This window comes from Cyprinus carpio, chromosome A9, assembly GCF_018340385.1.
Source record: "Cyprinus carpio isolate SPL01 chromosome A9, ASM1834038v1, whole genome shotgun sequence".
Lineage (NCBI taxonomy): Eukaryota > Metazoa > Chordata > Actinopteri > Cypriniformes > Cyprinidae > Cyprinus > Cyprinus carpio.
Genome location: NC_056580.1, coordinates 24,275,480 through 24,293,840, shown reverse-complemented (window position 1 = coordinate 24,293,840; position 18,361 = coordinate 24,275,480). Strand labels below are relative to the sequence as shown.

Genomic DNA, 18,361 nt, shown 5'->3' with positions numbered 1-18,361 from the left:
TTTAACTACTTTATTGTTAGATGACGATGCCAAGAAATCCCATGGCACTGACGAAATGTATGTTTTTTTGCAAAGTATGTATAGGTTGCCATGGGGTCAAAACAAAGTGACAGGTTAGCCTGTCACATATTTTTGCAAAAGTCTGATGCTCATAGATTATGCAACAGTATCTGTTTCCTGTTTAAATAGAAAAACGTTATGCCTTATAACAGCAAACGTCTGTTTCCTGCTGCACGTCTTAAGAAGCTGATGATCACTGGATTATATTTATCTCTTTGCATGCATAAATGCATTTTAGCAAAATAAGATCACAGTATCCCTAAACCCCAAAAGAAAAAAATCACTAATTTTCTACCAACATAATTTCATACACAAACCATTAAAAACAGACCATACAGTATTCCTGTTCTAAAACCTAGAGTTGGCTTGTTGTATATTACCTACATAGATAGTTGTATTTTAAAGAAGCTTCCTAGCCATTATGGAACCACATACTGTAAATGGACAATTTGGAATGCTTTACACAGGCAACAATTCTAATACACATGCTTGTTGCAAGGCATTCTGGGATGGCCTTCTCTGTGAAAAAGGATTTGAATAAAATGAGACATCTTAGCAGGCAGCACAATAAATGTGCCTACAGTCCTTTGCGTCTCTGATACCTTGTAACCTTGCCGACATGGGACAGCTTACTTGGATTTGTTACAAAGCAAACAACTTTATCAGTTTGTGAACTTACCTAAATAGCTGCCATAGAGAACTTCATTGTCATCATCCACATAAGCAGCTGAAATGTTGCTTGTGGTGTTGTAGACAAGAACGGATCCGGTCCAGTATGAGGTACCAGGAGCTCCCATGACCATCAGGTCCTACAAACACAATACATGTATATTGTTACGAAATCAGTTCAATGTCAGCTCAATCAAAACACCATAAAAGTACCTTATACCTCTGTTAATAAATTTGATATTCCTGCTTGACATGACCCATAACCATCACCAAACTTCCTCTGATGATCTAAACAGAGAAAAAGAACAGTGGTGCTCATTTGACACTGAGAAATTAGTAGTAGTGTGCTTTAGAATACACTTTGTTTGGATCAGAGAACCACAAGCTACCAATATGACAATAATGGAAATCTGTACCTTTATAGCAGGGGATAATATGATTGGCTTGTTTTAAATCTGGGCTGAGTCTGAAGCAAACACCATGCGGCAGCTTGTTCTGATTGTCTTTACTAGAGTAGTAGATATTCTTCCACCGATGTCCGCAAGCCTAGAATTTAAACCAGCATAGAGTAAAGTAAACAACTATTTACTTATCGAACTCATCATCTTATATATATTCCACATGAAACAATCATAACTTAGTTGTTCATTAACATTTTCCACCTTCTCTCTGACTTAGAAGTAAACAGGAGATTTTTCAATTAAAAATAATAATTGTAGCTATGCATTTATTCACAAGGTAACGCCATAAAAAAATGTAAACTAACAGTCAAATGTTTCAAATATGTTATATGTTTCAAATATGATAAATGTTTCAAATATTTGATCTGTACGATCAAAACTGAAAGTGTAATTTAAGTTATTTTCGGGGTTATCAGGAGAAAATGCCTCATAACGCGTATACGCATTAATCGACTTCAGAGGGTTAAGATTTGTAACATTTTTGAACCACCACCAAAAGCTACATTTATTTGATCAAATTCAATAAAAATAGTAACACTGTGAAATATTATTACAATTTAAAAAGCTGTTTTATATTTAATATATTTTAATATCTAATTTATGTCTGAATAAAAGCTGAATTTTAGCCATTACTTCAGTGTCACATGATCCTTCACAAATCATTGCTGATTTGGTGCCCACTTATTATCAGCTATTGCTGGGGTCTTCTGTTATTAACAATGTTTCTTATTATCAATGTTGCCACTTAAAACTTTTATGGAAACCATTATTTTTTTTTTCTTCAGTATTCTTTCAGTGTTCTTTCAAATAAAATGAACATCATTTATTTGAAATAAAAATATTTAACATTAACATTGTAACATTAAAAGTGTCTTTAGTGTCTCAAAAGTATTTTTTTTTTCTCCATTTTACACCAAACATTTAAATAGTAGCGTGTCTTGGTTTCCATAAAAAATATTAAGCAAATATTGATAATAATAAGAAATTTGTACCAAACCAGCATATTAGAATAATTTCTGAAGGCTTCATGTGACATTGAAGAATGGAGTAATTGTCATCACAGAAATAAATTACATTTTAAAATAAATGTTAATAGAAAATAGTTATCTTAAATTGTAATATTATTTCAGAATATTACTGTATTTTTGATCAAATAAATGCAGCCTCTGTGAATGGTAGCGCATGCTTTGACCAACAGACATACCAAAACATGGCCTTTTGAGGGCTGCCGGGACAGACTCACACCCAGCCACTGGTTATCATTCTCTGCCAAACAGTGTCTTCCACAGTGCCGTACACCTCCTGAAATCAATCAGCCAAATGTGCCTAAATTAACATACAATCAATCAAGAGCCCAAACAGTGTACTGTACTTTGGGAAACTGTGCAAAATGTTAAAGACATGCAGTACAAATGTTTTTCATCTCAAGCAAATTCACACCTGTGGCTCACAAATTTAATGCTGAATATCACAGGATGCAGGAGCTATGGTGAAACTTACAAAAACAATGCTACAAATAACTCTGAAAGTAACGTTGCGATGAAAAAGAAAATCTTGAATAAGACATTGGGTGAAGTGCACAAGTGAAAAACTGGAGTTTTCTGAGCATCTCTTATGAACCATGTCATTCAAAACCATATTAAACTATTAATTCTACTGTTAAAAGCAACTAGATCTTGACATTTTTTGACGAAAAGGTGTTTTTTGCACACATAAAACTTCACAATGTGATATTGTAGGTGGTTGCCAGGGTATTGCATGTGGTTGCTAAGGTATTTTCAGTGTGGTAGCTAGGGGGTTGCATACTGGCCCAAGTGAAAAGGCTCCTAAGAACCAAATCTTGTCTCTAAATATGGCTCTGTCCTAAAATGAAAGTCTATTACAGTTGTTTTCAGCCATTTTATCATTCGACAGGGAAAACTTGTAAAGCCTAATAGACAAGTAATAGCACACAAAAGTTATTGCACACAACCCCTTAAAAACCCATCTATAGCACATGAACTGCGGTGAATTACATGCTAAAGTTAGATACTAGGGGTTTGTTCAAACCCTTAAGTACGAGCAATAATAATAGTGATAGCAAATGCCACTAATAACGAAACCTCTTGAAACATGTGTGCACTCCAGCCCAGCATGGCTTTTGGTGGAAATGATATGTTCAATGCCATTTCCCTTGACTAAACAGAGACATTTTATTTGCAAGCTATATATATCCTGTAGCTTGATCTACAAAGAAGACTATCCCCCATCCCTTGTTTCGGGTTGGGAATATAAGCATCCTCTTCCTGACAGGAGGAAACCCTCCACAGTCTGGCTGACCCCGCATGGGGAATTCATTCACAGGACGTTTTCACAGTCAGGGGGCTAGAAAGCACACACAAGTTCAATCAGAACGCATTCAGAAGTGTGACGTCTAAACATAATAATGTGGTCAAATAGAAATGTTTAACTGTTCAGAGTTGGTCTACAACAAACAGAAGGACAAAAAAGAGGAAGAAATCCACAGGAGCAGTGGGATAACTTTTATAAATAACAAAACAAGCACTGTTAGATTATGTAAAGTGTTTAACAGATCATTAAAGTACATTCAAATTTTATGAAATGTCATTAAATTGATTATATTATATATGTATATTATCAGGGACTACTAGTGAAACTAGACTAGAAACTATATTAGCAGTATAACAAGTTTATTGTAATTAAACAATTGCAATAAAACTAAAAGCAAAATAAAAATTCATGAATTTCAGGATGTTAATTTTGTTATTTTCTTTAGCTTTAATGACCGCGTGACTGGAGCTGACATGGACAAAACCTGATGATCATGTTCTCCAGCATGATTCCAGAGTGACCTAAAGAGAATTTTGTGCTTAGATTGAAGAAAAATAACCTAAACCTTGTTCTTCCAGGTTTAAATGGGATTTCAAAGCTTTGGTGAGCTTTTGGACCCCTCATGAACTACTGATCGCTTAAGCATTGTATAATGCTTTACTGATGAATTTGGTTGATACTCTAAAGTAAACTTATTGCCAAATTTCCACATATAACCTAACTTTTAAGAGCAACATTTTTAATTATTAAACTTTTTTACAATTCTACCCTTTGGATTATCAATAAAATAACAAGAAAAGCTGAATTTCTGAAGTTAAAGGAGGGAAGACCTACCAACAGGCAGCTGCTCACACTGGGCGCTCCACATGCTGCAGTTGTAGATGGCTCCAGGATTTTTGGTATGACGATAAAAGCTGGAATCGGCCACAGGCGCTCCAACTATCAGCTTAACAATAAATATGAAATTAAACACAGTCTATAGAAACTACCAATGAATTTGATCCTCATTTGCACCTGGCTACTTTATGCATGAAGTGTCTTTTGCCACTTTTGTTACCAGCATCAAGATTTTAGAACAAATGATTCATGATAAACGGTCCAGCAGCGTGTCAAATGAATTTAAGAATAAATATTTGCATAGTCTCTGAATTAATAAGATGTCATAAGAGCAGCAAGCATAAAATGTTGTTAAACAGTTTTAGATGGAGAAAAGCATGTCACACCGCAGGTGTGTCAGTATCTAACAGCTGGATAGATGTATAAAATGCATGCTGGCAGAAAGTTTGATGTTGGTTGAAAAGGTGAGAGCCATAATTGTTCACTTTATTATTCATTTTATTTATCTGATTCAACTTAGCATTAAATGGTGGTCAGAAATAAAAACAAATGCACAAAAAAAAATAAAAAATAAAAAAATGTGTAAAAACTTAAACTTGCTCATTCACCCTTGACATACAACATCAAAACTTCTCAAGCATGTTTAATACACTTACCATGTGTCCTCAGCATGCTGGTGAAGCAGAACCGAGTATCCGAATAATGATCCATTGGGCCCATGAAAAACTAAAGGATGCTCCACATCCAGATTGTAGCAATCACACAGAATCAACAGGTACCACAGTATCCCAACTGCAGATGTCCACTTCAGCAAATGTCTAGAGAGTAGTGATGAAATCATCTGGTAATCAGTCATAGCACCACACACAGCACACAGAAGAAAGCCAATGCTGCGTAAAAACAAAAGCGCAAAGAGTTCGAATAAACTTTTGGTTAAGATATCAGGAAGTTGTCATGGTAGTTGTGCGCTTGCAATGTGCGCTCGCCTGTTGCGCTCCGGCATCTCATCTGCTCGAGCTCGCATCATGTTTCATGACGTCACACCGCTCTGAGTTCTGAGGGAAGCCTTTGAAGTGAGTGCGGGCGTGCCGCAGGGGCGGGACCGCGCTGAGCTCGCCGGACAGTGGACGCTTCTGACACGTTCTAACGGTCTAGAGGAAATTATGAAGAACAGGATGTATTAAACATCATATGTTCTGTTTGACGCCCCAACAACAATGAATAGCCTATCTCAAAAGTAAAGCTTTTTCCAAATTTTGTGATTAGAAACACGATCGAACTTGACCAGATTACTAGGACTTTTTTATTACACTGCATAAATGAATAATATTAAATGATTAAATTGTTGTTAACCTTGAAATGAGGAAAAAAAATGTTACCTTAGTAACAATCGCATTATTGAAAATGACACGACTATTGTGGTAAAACGCGGATGAAGTCAGTAGAGAATATTAAAAGAATTTGAAGAGTGAAAAAAAAAAAACGATTTAAATTAGCCTACTATTATTTTGACATGCAAAATATTTTTCAAAACAATGAGAAAGTCCATTTTAACAGCACTTTGTAAGTTAGCAATAAAAATAATTTCAACAAATGTTTCAATTTATATGGTTGACTTAACACAAAGTGCTTACATTTGTTCATTTATAAACTTTAGATTTATAGGTCATGGAAGTGATTACGGAGGAATTCGATTGGTTTTATGGACAATTGGTAATGACTTACAGCACAAACAATGTACACAAATAAAGTAGTGCTTTTTAAAAGCTTTAAAAGCATTTAGTTTGGGTGATGTCTTTCTATCTACTGACTGTCCATCTGACAACCTATCAGCCTATCTAACCATCTTTTCCACGCTAAATCCTTTTTCACTTTCTTGAGAGCCTTATGACCATGACAAAGTAGATTATTACACACGCACCACAGATTTTCACACACAGACACACGCACACACACACACGCACGTACGCACACACACACACACAGCCTTATTAAATGTGTGAGTCTCAGGATGCCTCAGACACAATTCCCCTCTGAGTGATTATACTGAGTGCACATGTGCTGTGGATAAGGAGCACAGTGTGAGTCCTGGGACATCATCAAGTCTCTCAGACACTCTTTAAGCACATTTGTGTGTCACTTTTTTTGCTCTGAGACTCACAGTTTGTGTGTGCATTTCTTTCAGTGTCTATCAATAGTTACAGCCACTCTCTCCTTCCTCCATAGGGAAGAATCCACAGAGACCCTTTAATAAGTGTGAAAGAGAGACTTGTCTCTCTCTCTCTCTCTCTCTCTCTCTCTCTCTCTCTCTCTCTCTCTCTCTCTGAGAATGAGAGGCAATGAATGACCAGCCAGCTGCATCACTCACTTGGTTATTCAGGTTTTGAATTTCACTTCTGAAAGTTTTTTTTTTTTTTTTTTTTTTTTTTTTACTTTAAAATATTTTCATAACAGAAAATGACACTTTTAAATGTATCTACACTACTGTTCAAAAGTTTTGGTCATTAAGATTTTTCAACGTTTTTAAAAAAGAGGACTTTTATGCTTACCAAGACTGCTTCATTTGATTAGAAATATAGTGAAAACAGCATTATTGTGAAATATTACAATTTTAAACATTTGTTTTAAAAACTGTTGTCTATTTGAATATATTTTAAAATGCAATTTATTCCTATGATGCAAAGCTGAATTTTCAGCATCATTACTCCAGTCTTCAGTGTCACATGATCCTCCTGAAATCATTCTAATATACTGATTTGCTGTTCAAGAAACATTTACTATTATTATCAATGTTGGAAACAGTTTTGCTGCTTAATATTTTATAGATATAAACTTTTTTCCCAGGTGTCTTTGGCGAATAGAAAGTTCAAAAGAACAGCATTTATTTGAAAGATTTTTTTTTACATTATGGATGTACAGTATTTACTGTCACTTTTCGTAATGACCCCAAACTTTTGATCTGTAGTAGAACTAACTGGACCACGTGAAACAACCAAAATATGACCAATCCGTACTAGCTTGATACTGCAACACGGGCTGTTTGTTTGACCAATGACAAATAATGGGAGTGTTTGGGAAACCTATTTGAAGAATTAGTTAATTACAGAATGATCTGAACTCTCCCTTTTCTGTCAAAAAAAAAAAAAAAAAAATTACTAGAAAAGGCAGTATCCTCTCAGCTATGTTTCTTCTTAGAGAGAAATGGTATCTCTTAAGGATTTCAGGATTTAGACCGGTGGTAGAATTTCTCTATTACTGCTACTGGATCTTAGTACTGCGTTTGACACTATCGACCACAACATCCTTTTGAGTAGACTACAAAATTATGTTGACATTAGTGGAATTGCATTGTCATGGTTCAAATCTTACTTATTTGACCGTCATCAATTCGTAGCAGTAACTGACAAGATATAATTTCATTCACAAGTACAGTATATGGAGTGCCACAAGGCTCCGTACTAGGACCATTGCTTTACATGTTAACCTTGGGAGATATAATCAAGAAACATGGTGTTAGCTTTCCCTGTTATGCTGACGATACTCAGCTCTATATTCCTTTGCGACCCAATGAAACCTACAAATTTACAAAACTAACGGAATGCATAGTTGATATAAAAAAAATGGATGACTAGTAATTCCCTACTGCTAAATTCTGAAAAAAGGTTTTAATTAATCAAAAAAAAACCCATGCAATAAAAACCACCCAAACATAAATCACTCTCCTTCATTGTTATTCTGAGGTTACCATAGCTATACAAATACAGTTCAAAGTGACTTGACTTGACAATCATTATTTTTTTAAATTTACAGCAGAGGCACAGAAATTAGACACTTTAGACACATTTAACATAGCTGACAGTCAAATGCTTTATATAAAAAAACAACAACATCTGTTCTGTCCGAAAGAGCTGCACTTTTATTTTCACCCTCACTGATGGAGTTTATGAAATCTGCTATTGGATAAACAATGAATACTTAAAGAGTGTTGGGGGACATAAAGGGGCTGATTTATGGAAAATTCTGGGAGGTCCTGAAAAAAAAAAGAGAGAGAAAGGGAGAATGAACTGAATTTTCAGAGGTGCAATAGTTGTTAAATTCACTAACACGTGCAAACGTAAAGAGCAGAAAAAGGGCTAAGGTCAAAGAAGGGATGACTAACTCTTCATGGGTATTTTTCACGGTCATTGCGATGCATGTGCAAATGATGAAAAAAACATGCACATATACATATACAGTATATATGGTTCCAGATTCAGCCAAAGGCATTTCACAACTTCATGTTTCATGTTCCCCTCAACATCACAGTTAATAAACACCAGACAAAACATTCCTGCACTGATTTTTAGAAGAAAAAAAATACAGAGTATCAGTTTTGAAATTACTTTCTTAAACTCTTTCTTTTTTTGGCAATTGAAAAAAAAAAAAAAAAGAAAGAAAAAAATCAGTTCAACATTTCCAAATTTAAATACTAAAATTACTAATACTAAAATAAAAATAAATTCTAGATACTAGAAAAAAACAAAAAAAATCTTAAAATAACAACTAAATATATATAATTGCAGGACTACCTGTTTGTCCAATTAATTGCAGATGTGGCATGTGTTAGTAGAACAGAAATTCCACACTTAACATTTAAACATCCTAAAAAGTGTTACATGGAGTAAAATACTCATATCAGTGGCTGGTAAAATTATTAAATTAGCCAAAATATGTCACAAACTAACATGTGCGAAGGGAAGGAGATGCACTTAAGGTATATTTAACAACATACAAATTAAAATAAAGCAGTTAATGCCATAGATAGGTTGTATTAAACATTAATGTTAAACAAAATGCATTACCGTCACTTTGATTCCCTCCATTGCCCTGTAAGTCATGGCCTTCCAGTGATTCACAACCAGTCTGGGAAAAGTGTCCCTGCTAACACTGCCCAGATGGATCACTGAGCATTTATGCAGTTGTGCTTATTTAAATTATTACATATATTGAGAATAAAAGCCATACATAATTAGATAAAGGGTTATTACAGCATTTGGGGATTATTTTTTAGAGTAGCACACATAGAGTTATTCTAAAATGTGACCCAAATTCCTGAAAATCTTTTGGAAAGCTCCCATTCTGAACACATCAAGGGCATGTTATCTGATCCTACAAACAAAGTGGAAAGAGAATGGATCTGTTAAGATAAAATGAGGATTATATTGTACAATCCTCATAAGATTCCTGAAAAAGAGACATTTTCCTCTTTGCTCTGTGCTGTTATGGCCTCCGGGAGCAGAAGTAATGCTTGATGAATTGCATTTAACATCAAAACGTTCTTGTTATGCGAAACACCTCATGACCATGATGATGTCTCTGGAGCTGCGATAGAAAAGCAGTTTCGCTAATAAGCAGGTCAACATGAAATCTGCTACTGCTGAACTTCACAAAGTTCTGCAGATTTCCAAAGAAATTGTATGTCCATACGAAAGGCTAAATGGAGTTATGTAAAATTAGTGCCCTATTGCTTTTATAGAACATTGACTACATAAAAATATTAAGGACACAATTCTCAAAAAAAAAAAAAAAAAAATTAAATACCATCCTAACAGTTGCTGACATAAAACATTGCTATGCAACAATAATAACTACTGTATGTTTCTTATAAATCTGCTATGTATGGAAACCCGGTTCAGCCACAGGATAAATAATAATAATAATAATAATAATAATAATAATAATAATAATAATAATAATAATAGTGACTTTATATCTCACAATAACTTTTATTCTCACAATTCTGAATTTATTTCTTACAACTGGATAAACTAAGTAAATTATAAACTAATTATAATTGTGTTATAAAAGGACCAGAACTAACTGTTTTATAATAAGGATGTTTGGCTAATTCTGCTTTTAGCTACCCATACAACCACAGTATTCTCAACTTAATTTAACAAACTTTAACCCTCTGGAGTCGATTAACGCGTATACACGTTTTGAGGCATTTTCTCCTGATAACCCCAAAAAGAACTTAAATTATATGTTTAAATCCATTCAGAAATCAGTGCATAATGCCCATAAAGTGTACAGATTTCACACTGGCCTGTTAATCAGTCTACAATGAGGCTTTAAATCTCTCAAAGCAGCAGAGATTCTGCAGGAGGCTGTTCTTGGCAGATACTGCTATCAGCAGAAATGCTAATGGGATTCACCTCGTACCTATGAAGAGCCAAGAATGTGGCCTCACAGTGGGTTAGAGACCTTCTCTCCTTCCCCCACTACTGTTCCAGAAACTTGTCCCCCATGAGATCACTACCTCATCACCTCTCAATTACTGATGGCAACATTTAAGGAGACATAAAAACATTTTAGAGGATGTTGGAGTGAAGACCTCTCATGTTTCATGTTTACATGAAGGAAAATGTAAACGCTCATGACTTCCAGTATAACCATAAAAATATGACTGGGAACCTTGTTTTGGTAATTTTTTTTACTCAAAAGCTATAGCAAAAACATAAATCGAACTTAACAGTCAGCATGTTTCTTTTACAACAGAAAACAAATCCACTTAGTGTTTTCATTAAGAAATAATTTTCAAGGAATACAATCTGATACCCATACAGCATAAAACACATGCTTTCTGGCCAAAATACACTTCATATATATGGTAAATATATCAAATTAAAATTGAAAATGGAAAATATATTTCATTTAAACCTCCAAATGATCAAATATATTGCAAAATGCATGTCAATGGGAAAGAAAATACATTTGTAATCTAAAAATGCATTTTGGGTAAGTGCAAAATGTATGTATTTATGGAAAATATAAATATACTTCGATTGAAAATACATTTAAAAATATAGGTTACTAAAACTTTTAAATTCTATACTAGCAATATATTCCATTCAATAAAATAATATAAAAAATGAAAAAATAAAAAAACACAACAACACACTGGCCTGCAATCAAACTTACTCAAACATTTCTCATTAAAGACCAATTTATTTGCTCTCAGTCATCTCATTGGTGTCTATTTTTTTAATTTATCCAAATTAATTTTAGGAAAAACATCCGACACAAAGTTAAAACTTACATGAGACAAAACTGAGAACGCCATTACGTCAATGATAGAAAAACCTCAGAGCAATATGATTTTACTCTGAGAACTGTCTGGGAGGTTTTGGGTGCTCAAAAGAGATATGATAAGAGGCAACATCAGTGACGGCACCCGAAGCTATCAGTAAAGATGAACCCCAGCTGTGGCAGTGGCATGCTGTGTCCCAGGGGGCTTCAAATCTCTAAATCTTTCTCCTCTACCCTCTGTTTAAGGAAACGATTTAAGAGACAATAAACAACGGTGTTCTAAAACAGTCACCAAGGAACTCCAGAAACTGGACCCAGATTTTACACTGGATCAAATATCCAACAAATGTACAGTATCAATCAAATGTTAAAAATTACAAAGAAATATGAATAAAATAAAATCCCTAAAATAAAACATAAAACTGATTAATATGACCATGAACTATGCAAAATCAATAACATGACACATTAATTAGTATTAGTCATACAACCAAGTGTTGGATGCACAGTCTTTGATGTCAACAGCGAAAGATGTGGGATGCTTTTTCACCTCCTTTTGCTATCTAGATTTTAACCAGAATTTAGTATTGTTTTTTCACTTCTGTCTGTGTACATTTTTGGGTTGCTGAGTACTGGCTTATGAGAACTGAGAACCACTGGCTTATGCCAGTTCATGAAAAAAAGGGCAGAATTAAGTCATTTCTGAGAAACTACTTCTATGTTAAAAATTTAGTAAATCCAAAAAAGCCAGTAACACAATCTAATCAAGCAAAATAAAAACGGATGTATAAATCCAGGCAACTTTAGGCCCTTTGGGCAAACAAACGGTCACTAAATTGTCCACAGGCGCATATACAGCCCAGCTAATTGAATCCATCAGCACATGAGCACAGCCGTGGAGAATGTGAACCACAGCCATGGGAATAAGAACTATTTGAATCTTATGACATTACGCATCCCTCAATCCGGGCAGATCTCTCATGTGGGACTGTAATTAGTCATCATTACATTTCAATCACTGGCTATTGTCTTGAATTGACGTGAGGGACTTTTTGACACTCATAACTGTACTATCAGTGGCCCCTGTTTCACCTGGCATTGACTGTATCATTGCAGTTACTGAAAATGTTCTGTCAGTTACCTTAAAAAAAAAAAAAATAAAGTAATGAGAATTGAAAATGTTTTCTGACAGATAAACAAGGTATCTGGTCTTTTGCGCTTCGCTACTTTAGAAACATTCCCACAGTAAAAGTTGGTAACCGAAAAATGAAACTATGAAAAATGGCAAAAAAAAAATAAATAAAAAAAAATCACAATGATTATTTAACTATATTGAAAATAGCTGAATACTGGAATAAAGCTGAAATAAAATATGAAGATCGAAAAATGAAACGTACAAAAATTAGAAACTAAAATAAATGTAATTATTTAATATAGTTAAAATACACTCACACACACATATATAAATAATAAAAATGAAAAAGCACATAAATTACTAAAACTTAAATTTAAATGAAAACTGAAAATACTATAATAAAAGACAATTCAAAATATTAAATACAACAAAAGTGTATACATAATAATAAAATAACTGTTTCATCTTTATCAACCAATATTTTGCACAATATTTTCCACTTTGAACCCTCCCCAAAAAGTTTAATGATATGAGTGGATTAAAAATATTTTTTGTTGACAACGAGCAATATTAATGTTATAAAGCAGATTGTTCACTGGATGCTACTAATGAGTGATTTAGTTATTATTTTGTCTAAAATAAGAAACATGAAAATAATTAAAGACTTGAAAATAAAATATAAGTGATAAAAAACAGTATCAGTCGATCTCTGGTGTGGTTTCAATTATCTGACCACAGTGCATCTTGAATATATTAAATGAGATTAAGTTGTGATCCTGAACAGAAAACACACGTAACCACTGATGTCACAATATCCGTTTCTCCTTCTGCTTGTTTCTTTCCACTCTCCAACTTCTCAGATTCAGCTTCCTCCCCTTACCTCATTCTCAGATCTTCTGAGCTGGGACGCATCCAGCTGAAGGAGTGGAGCGGGCTGCTTCATCATCTGATCCTCTCATCCCATCTGAACTCCAGGTTGTGGAGACATTTGGCACAAGGCTCGGGCCCATCTCCCTGACATCTTCATCGGGGGGGCCAAGCTGAAACGGGAACTCTCTCGTTTCGCCGCCAGGAGGCTTCTCGCCCTTTCGGGAAGGTTACAACGCCCTGGTAAGCCCCGCCGTGGAGAGGGAGGCAGCAGTGGCACTCGAGGTGTAGCCAGCCAGAGGAGCTCAGCTGCGGCAGAGTGTTGGCACCAACCACTCGCCATATACCTGCACCATCCTGTGAATCTAATTGGCAGTCAGTGGCTTGATAAATGAATTGGTATAATGGGACAATATACTTGACATATGTGGGGCTCTCTTGAGAAATAGGATTCATCTTTTGTACTTCACACGTCGACATGCTGCAGATACCGACACAGGCTTTTCCAAAACAGCTGCGGCCCTCACACTGACAGCCCCTACCCATCACCTCGGCAGCCAATCAGCTCTCAGCCAGGTTCACGGCCCAATGCTTCCCTCCACAGGGGATGAGATTAGAGAAGAGAGGAGCCAAAGCTCTACCTCTCGCTTGCATTCGCAGCTGCTTCGAGGCGACCCTCGAAAAATCCACCGGCGTCGCACGGCATTCATTTTCAGCCCTGTTGAAGCATCCAGCGATCTGTGTCGCAGTTTCTTCCTGAGTCTAAAGGCAGTCAGCAAATACACAAACAAAATCAACCTCATTTGTCTCGGGGGCAGTGAATAACAATGAGCACTGGATCAACACATTTGCATATCCAATGAATACAAACTGGTCACATCTGTGAGTGGGACGCATCAAGGCTCTCTCTCGCAGGTCGCCATGGTGATGAATAACAGACGTGATATCGCATAAATGAGGCAGTTTGTGCGCTCCTGCATTGCCCTTTTGTTTTTATTTATGTTTATTTGCTGGGAAATCATAGCAATTGCAATTAACTGAAAGCAGGACAAACAGTACGTACAAACTGGTTCTCAGTGGAACCACAACTCGGAATGTAACCTTTCCATGTTCATGGGGTCAAAGTTCGCAGCATGTATTTGGATTGAATGTCCATCACCCTATAGTTCAGTAACAAGGCCTCAGCAAATGGCGGTCTGAGAACAGACGCATCATCAGAAGAACTGACCAGAATAATGACATCATATGTGTCAGTAAATCTTATAAGGCAACACAAGAAAAGCCTTTAAATCAGTGTTTGTTCATATACATATATATATGTTAGTGTGTGTGTGTGTGTGTGTGTGTGTGTGTGAGAGAGAGAGAGAGAGAGAGAGAGAGAGAGAGAGAGAGAGAGAGAGAGAGAGAGAGAGAGGCAGAGACACCCCAGAGAGGAGAGAGAGAGAGAGAGAGAGAGAGAGAGAAAACGCATAGGACAGATCCTAATTACGGTGTAGAAACAACATATGGAAACTTCATTGTCCATTTCATCCCTTCAATGTGTGCCATCAAGTCGTATTTTTCATGCTCAATCATGTTCAACAGTGGGAGGGGCTTTCTTGCTACGGGTTGATGATCTTGTTTACTGTTACTATTCCACTTCAGTTAATCCAACAACATTTTGCACAGGTTAATTCTGTCTTTCTATACTGGCATAAAACACTAAAGTTTTAAAGCCTGATTTGCAACATTTCCCAGTCCTGTTTCCCGCTCTTCTTCCCATAGTTTTTGTCAATACTGACATATCAGTATCAATAATGTGGAAATAACACAAAAGAAAATTTAAAGCAAACTAGTATACTGACAGACTATTTTCTATGAACAAATAAATAACCATCCTGCTATTTGTTCATATTATTTATTTATTTTAGTTATTTCTATTAAGCTTTAATTTATTTTTATTCCAGTTTCAGTAAATTTCATTATAATATAAGCACTAGTTAAGTTATATTAGCACTAATATAAGTCCATTACCAAGGCAACATTTCTAATTCCCATTTTCATCTAATATTTACATTTTATTTTATTTCAGTTTTATTTCAATTAACATAAACCCATTTTTAATAATTTTTAAAAAATTAGTTGTCTTTTGAAATGGTGTGTATTCTAATGTATAATTCTTGTACTTACATTGTAAGTGCCTTTCTGCATATATGAGACAAATTCAAAGTCTAAACACTTTGTCGAAACTGATATTATACTACAAATACTGCAGAATAGAATTTAATAGAGCTTCACTTGTATTGAACCAGGAACAATGCTTTATTATAACTTGATCTGAACAGAAATAGGTGTCATTCATTATAGTGGTGTGGTTAACAGACGGATGAGTAAGAACACACACCCATTCACACTGGTGCTCCTATCATTACAAGGACTTTCCACTGACATACAGAACATATCCCATGCAGCACACTGTCTCTCACTTCAAGTATACACCCCTCTCTCCCCCCTCCAGCACCATAACCTCCCCTCAAATATCTGCCGTAAACCCCTCTGGCCACTGCAACTACGTCAGTTAATGAATCAGAAAAGAAGCTGGTTACCAGATGTCCCAGCTTATTAACACACTCTGTGTATCCAGTGTAGAATGTAATGGCATTCAGGGTTTAAAGAGAGAGACTGAGAAAAAAGTCCAACCCAAGAAAGATTAAAAGAGTAGGAGAAACATTATATTTGTTCCAAAACCAAGTAAGCTGCCGACCTAGAACTCACGCCTTGCCTTCCATGAAGATACAGTCTTTTGTCCAAATTCTAAGAATTCTAATCCTGGTAAAGGTAATCGCGTAATGCATTGTGCATCCACAAAATGGATAATGCATCCAAGATGGTGAACAATTTCAATCAATACTGAAAGGTCATTTAAAACAAACTATTGTTTTGAATATTTGTGTGTGTGTTTTTGGATAATTTGTGAACAACATTGTTAGCTTAGCAACCCTTGTGGCAATTATGAGAATGCAATGCAAAATTAAATGGACAGTTTACCCAAAATTGAAATATTTTGTCATCATTTATTCATCCTCATGTCTTAGGACTTAATTTCTTCTGTGAAAAACAACACTGGACCCCACTGACTTCCATTTTACGGAAAACAAAAACTGTTTTTCAAACTACTGTACCATCTTTTGTGTTCCGCAGATAACAGTCGATCATTCGGGTTTGGAACAAAATGAGTAAATAATCACAGAATTTTCATATTTGGGTGATCTGTCAATTTAAGTTTCATTATAAATTGAAGTCTGACATATTTCGAAGCACATGAAATCAAGTTTGCCCAACTACGCTTTTATATTTCGGCCTTAGTAGGCAACTGACAGGAGGCAGAACAAAGTATCAACTACTGTGAGTTTTGGAGCAGAGCTAATTAAAAAATATGGAACATAAAATTATTTTAGGGAATAGAACACCCTATGTACAGTAGATAAATAGGGCCTGTCACACAGTCCTGGTTCTCATCTTTCACATTATACCACTCATTGTGTAAGGCTGTAAAACTATCTAAAAACCTTCTCAGAAAAGTTCCCTTGTGTTTAGTGGATTTTGAGTTTGGTCCTGTGGGTCAAAGACATGGAGAACCAACCGGGAGGTCAAAATGAAGTAGACGACGAGGGATTCAGGAAAGAATTGTGGTTAGTTGATGACTGTTTTCCCATTACAGGATAAATGGCATGACATTGCTCAACTGCAGTTGCTTCACTTTCCACAAAATACCATAATGCCAGTTTAACAAGTTCAATAACATGAAGTTACTCAATCACATCCATTACAATTAGAAATGCACAGTCATAACTGGTCTATGAAGTACATATGTTATTTTAAACCACCCCAAAAGACTTACAGTAGACCATCTTCGCTTAACAGTTTACCTTAAACTGCTTGTCCAAATAAACAGGATAGGAATCCAACCTCGCTTTGGCTTCTTTAAGGTATGCTCAGTGAAGCACACACTGCAACTGTTGAGGGTATTCTAGGTCTGTATACAAAGTCAAGGATGTGAGGGGAACACTAATTAGTAATATATCAATGACCTACTTGTGTCTCGTCTAAATAAACCAGCAGTCAGCAGGATCTGAATGCCGTTTAACCCCCCCAAGCCCAAAACTGCAATATTCCCCAAAGATTACAGCTTCCTTCCTGACCACACCAGACCACTGCTCTAGATATGATATGCTGAGCTTTTGAAATCCTTTGCAAAACACCAAGAAACTGCTATATTAACCTGTGATTAAGCACTTAGCCACAGTGTTTCAATGAGGTCTGTCTTACAATGCCATTTTTTTAATGTGCATAAATGCATAAACAATGTTGGGGAAAGTTAATTTTAAAAGTAATGCATTACAATATTGCTTTACTCCCTAAAAAAGTAACTAATTATGTTGCTTTCGTGATACTTTTTAAATATGAGCAAGGCTTGGTTGTTTTTAATATAAGAAGTTCTATTTATAGCAAATAAAATGCCCTTTCACACCAAAAAGTGTAATGAATAAACCTCTGAAGGAAAAGTAAATTCGCGTATGTACATTAGAACACAGGAGAAGAAGGTCCAACACTCTTCAACAATAAAATAAAAAAACAATGAAGGACAATTGTTAGTTTATCTAAAGTCATTTTTGCTTATTAGTATGGATGAACTGGATCATCAAAGGTCAGCAGAAAAGACACTGGCTAATAAAATGGTATTAGATACATTTGTGTTATTTACCATATTTAGTTTAGGTTTGCGTCATATTCTGAGTTTGCATTTCACTGTTTTAATTCATTTTGATGAATACTAAATCTGTTTTTTTTTTTTTTGCGAGTGGGATGAATTACTGTAATGCACATTCACATTTAGTCTAGAACTACATCATGTTCACACAGCGCACACAACGCCTCTGTACTTCCGATTTCT

General features: G+C 35.4%; 1 protein-coding gene across 6 annotated transcripts in view; it reads right to left on the bottom strand.

Moving 5' to 3' along the window:
* itga4 (integrin alpha 4) overlaps positions 1 to 18,361 on the bottom strand; it is a 47,601-nt gene that overhangs the window by 21,324 nt on the left and 7,916 nt on the right. For 2 of the 6 annotated variants that reach the window (XM_042764206.1, XM_042764207.1), the window contains exons 2-7: positions 5,015 to 5,176; positions 4,356 to 4,468; positions 2,395 to 2,492; positions 1,146 to 1,275; positions 950 to 1,017; positions 740 to 869 (exon numbers count right to left, since the gene is read on the bottom strand). In XM_042764206.1, coding sequence (XP_042620140.1) covers positions 740 to 869; positions 950 to 1,017; positions 1,146 to 1,275; positions 2,395 to 2,492; positions 4,356 to 4,389 — 460 coding nt within the window. In that variant the 5' untranslated portion in view covers positions 4,390 to 4,468; positions 5,015 to 5,176. Of the gene's footprint in view, positions 1 to 739; positions 870 to 949; positions 1,018 to 1,145; positions 1,276 to 2,394; positions 2,493 to 4,355; positions 4,469 to 5,014; positions 5,510 to 13,441; positions 14,191 to 18,361 lie in introns of all 6 variants that reach the window. The other 4 variants (XM_042764202.1, XM_042764203.1, XM_042764205.1 and 1 more) reach the window with 3 other exon arrangements.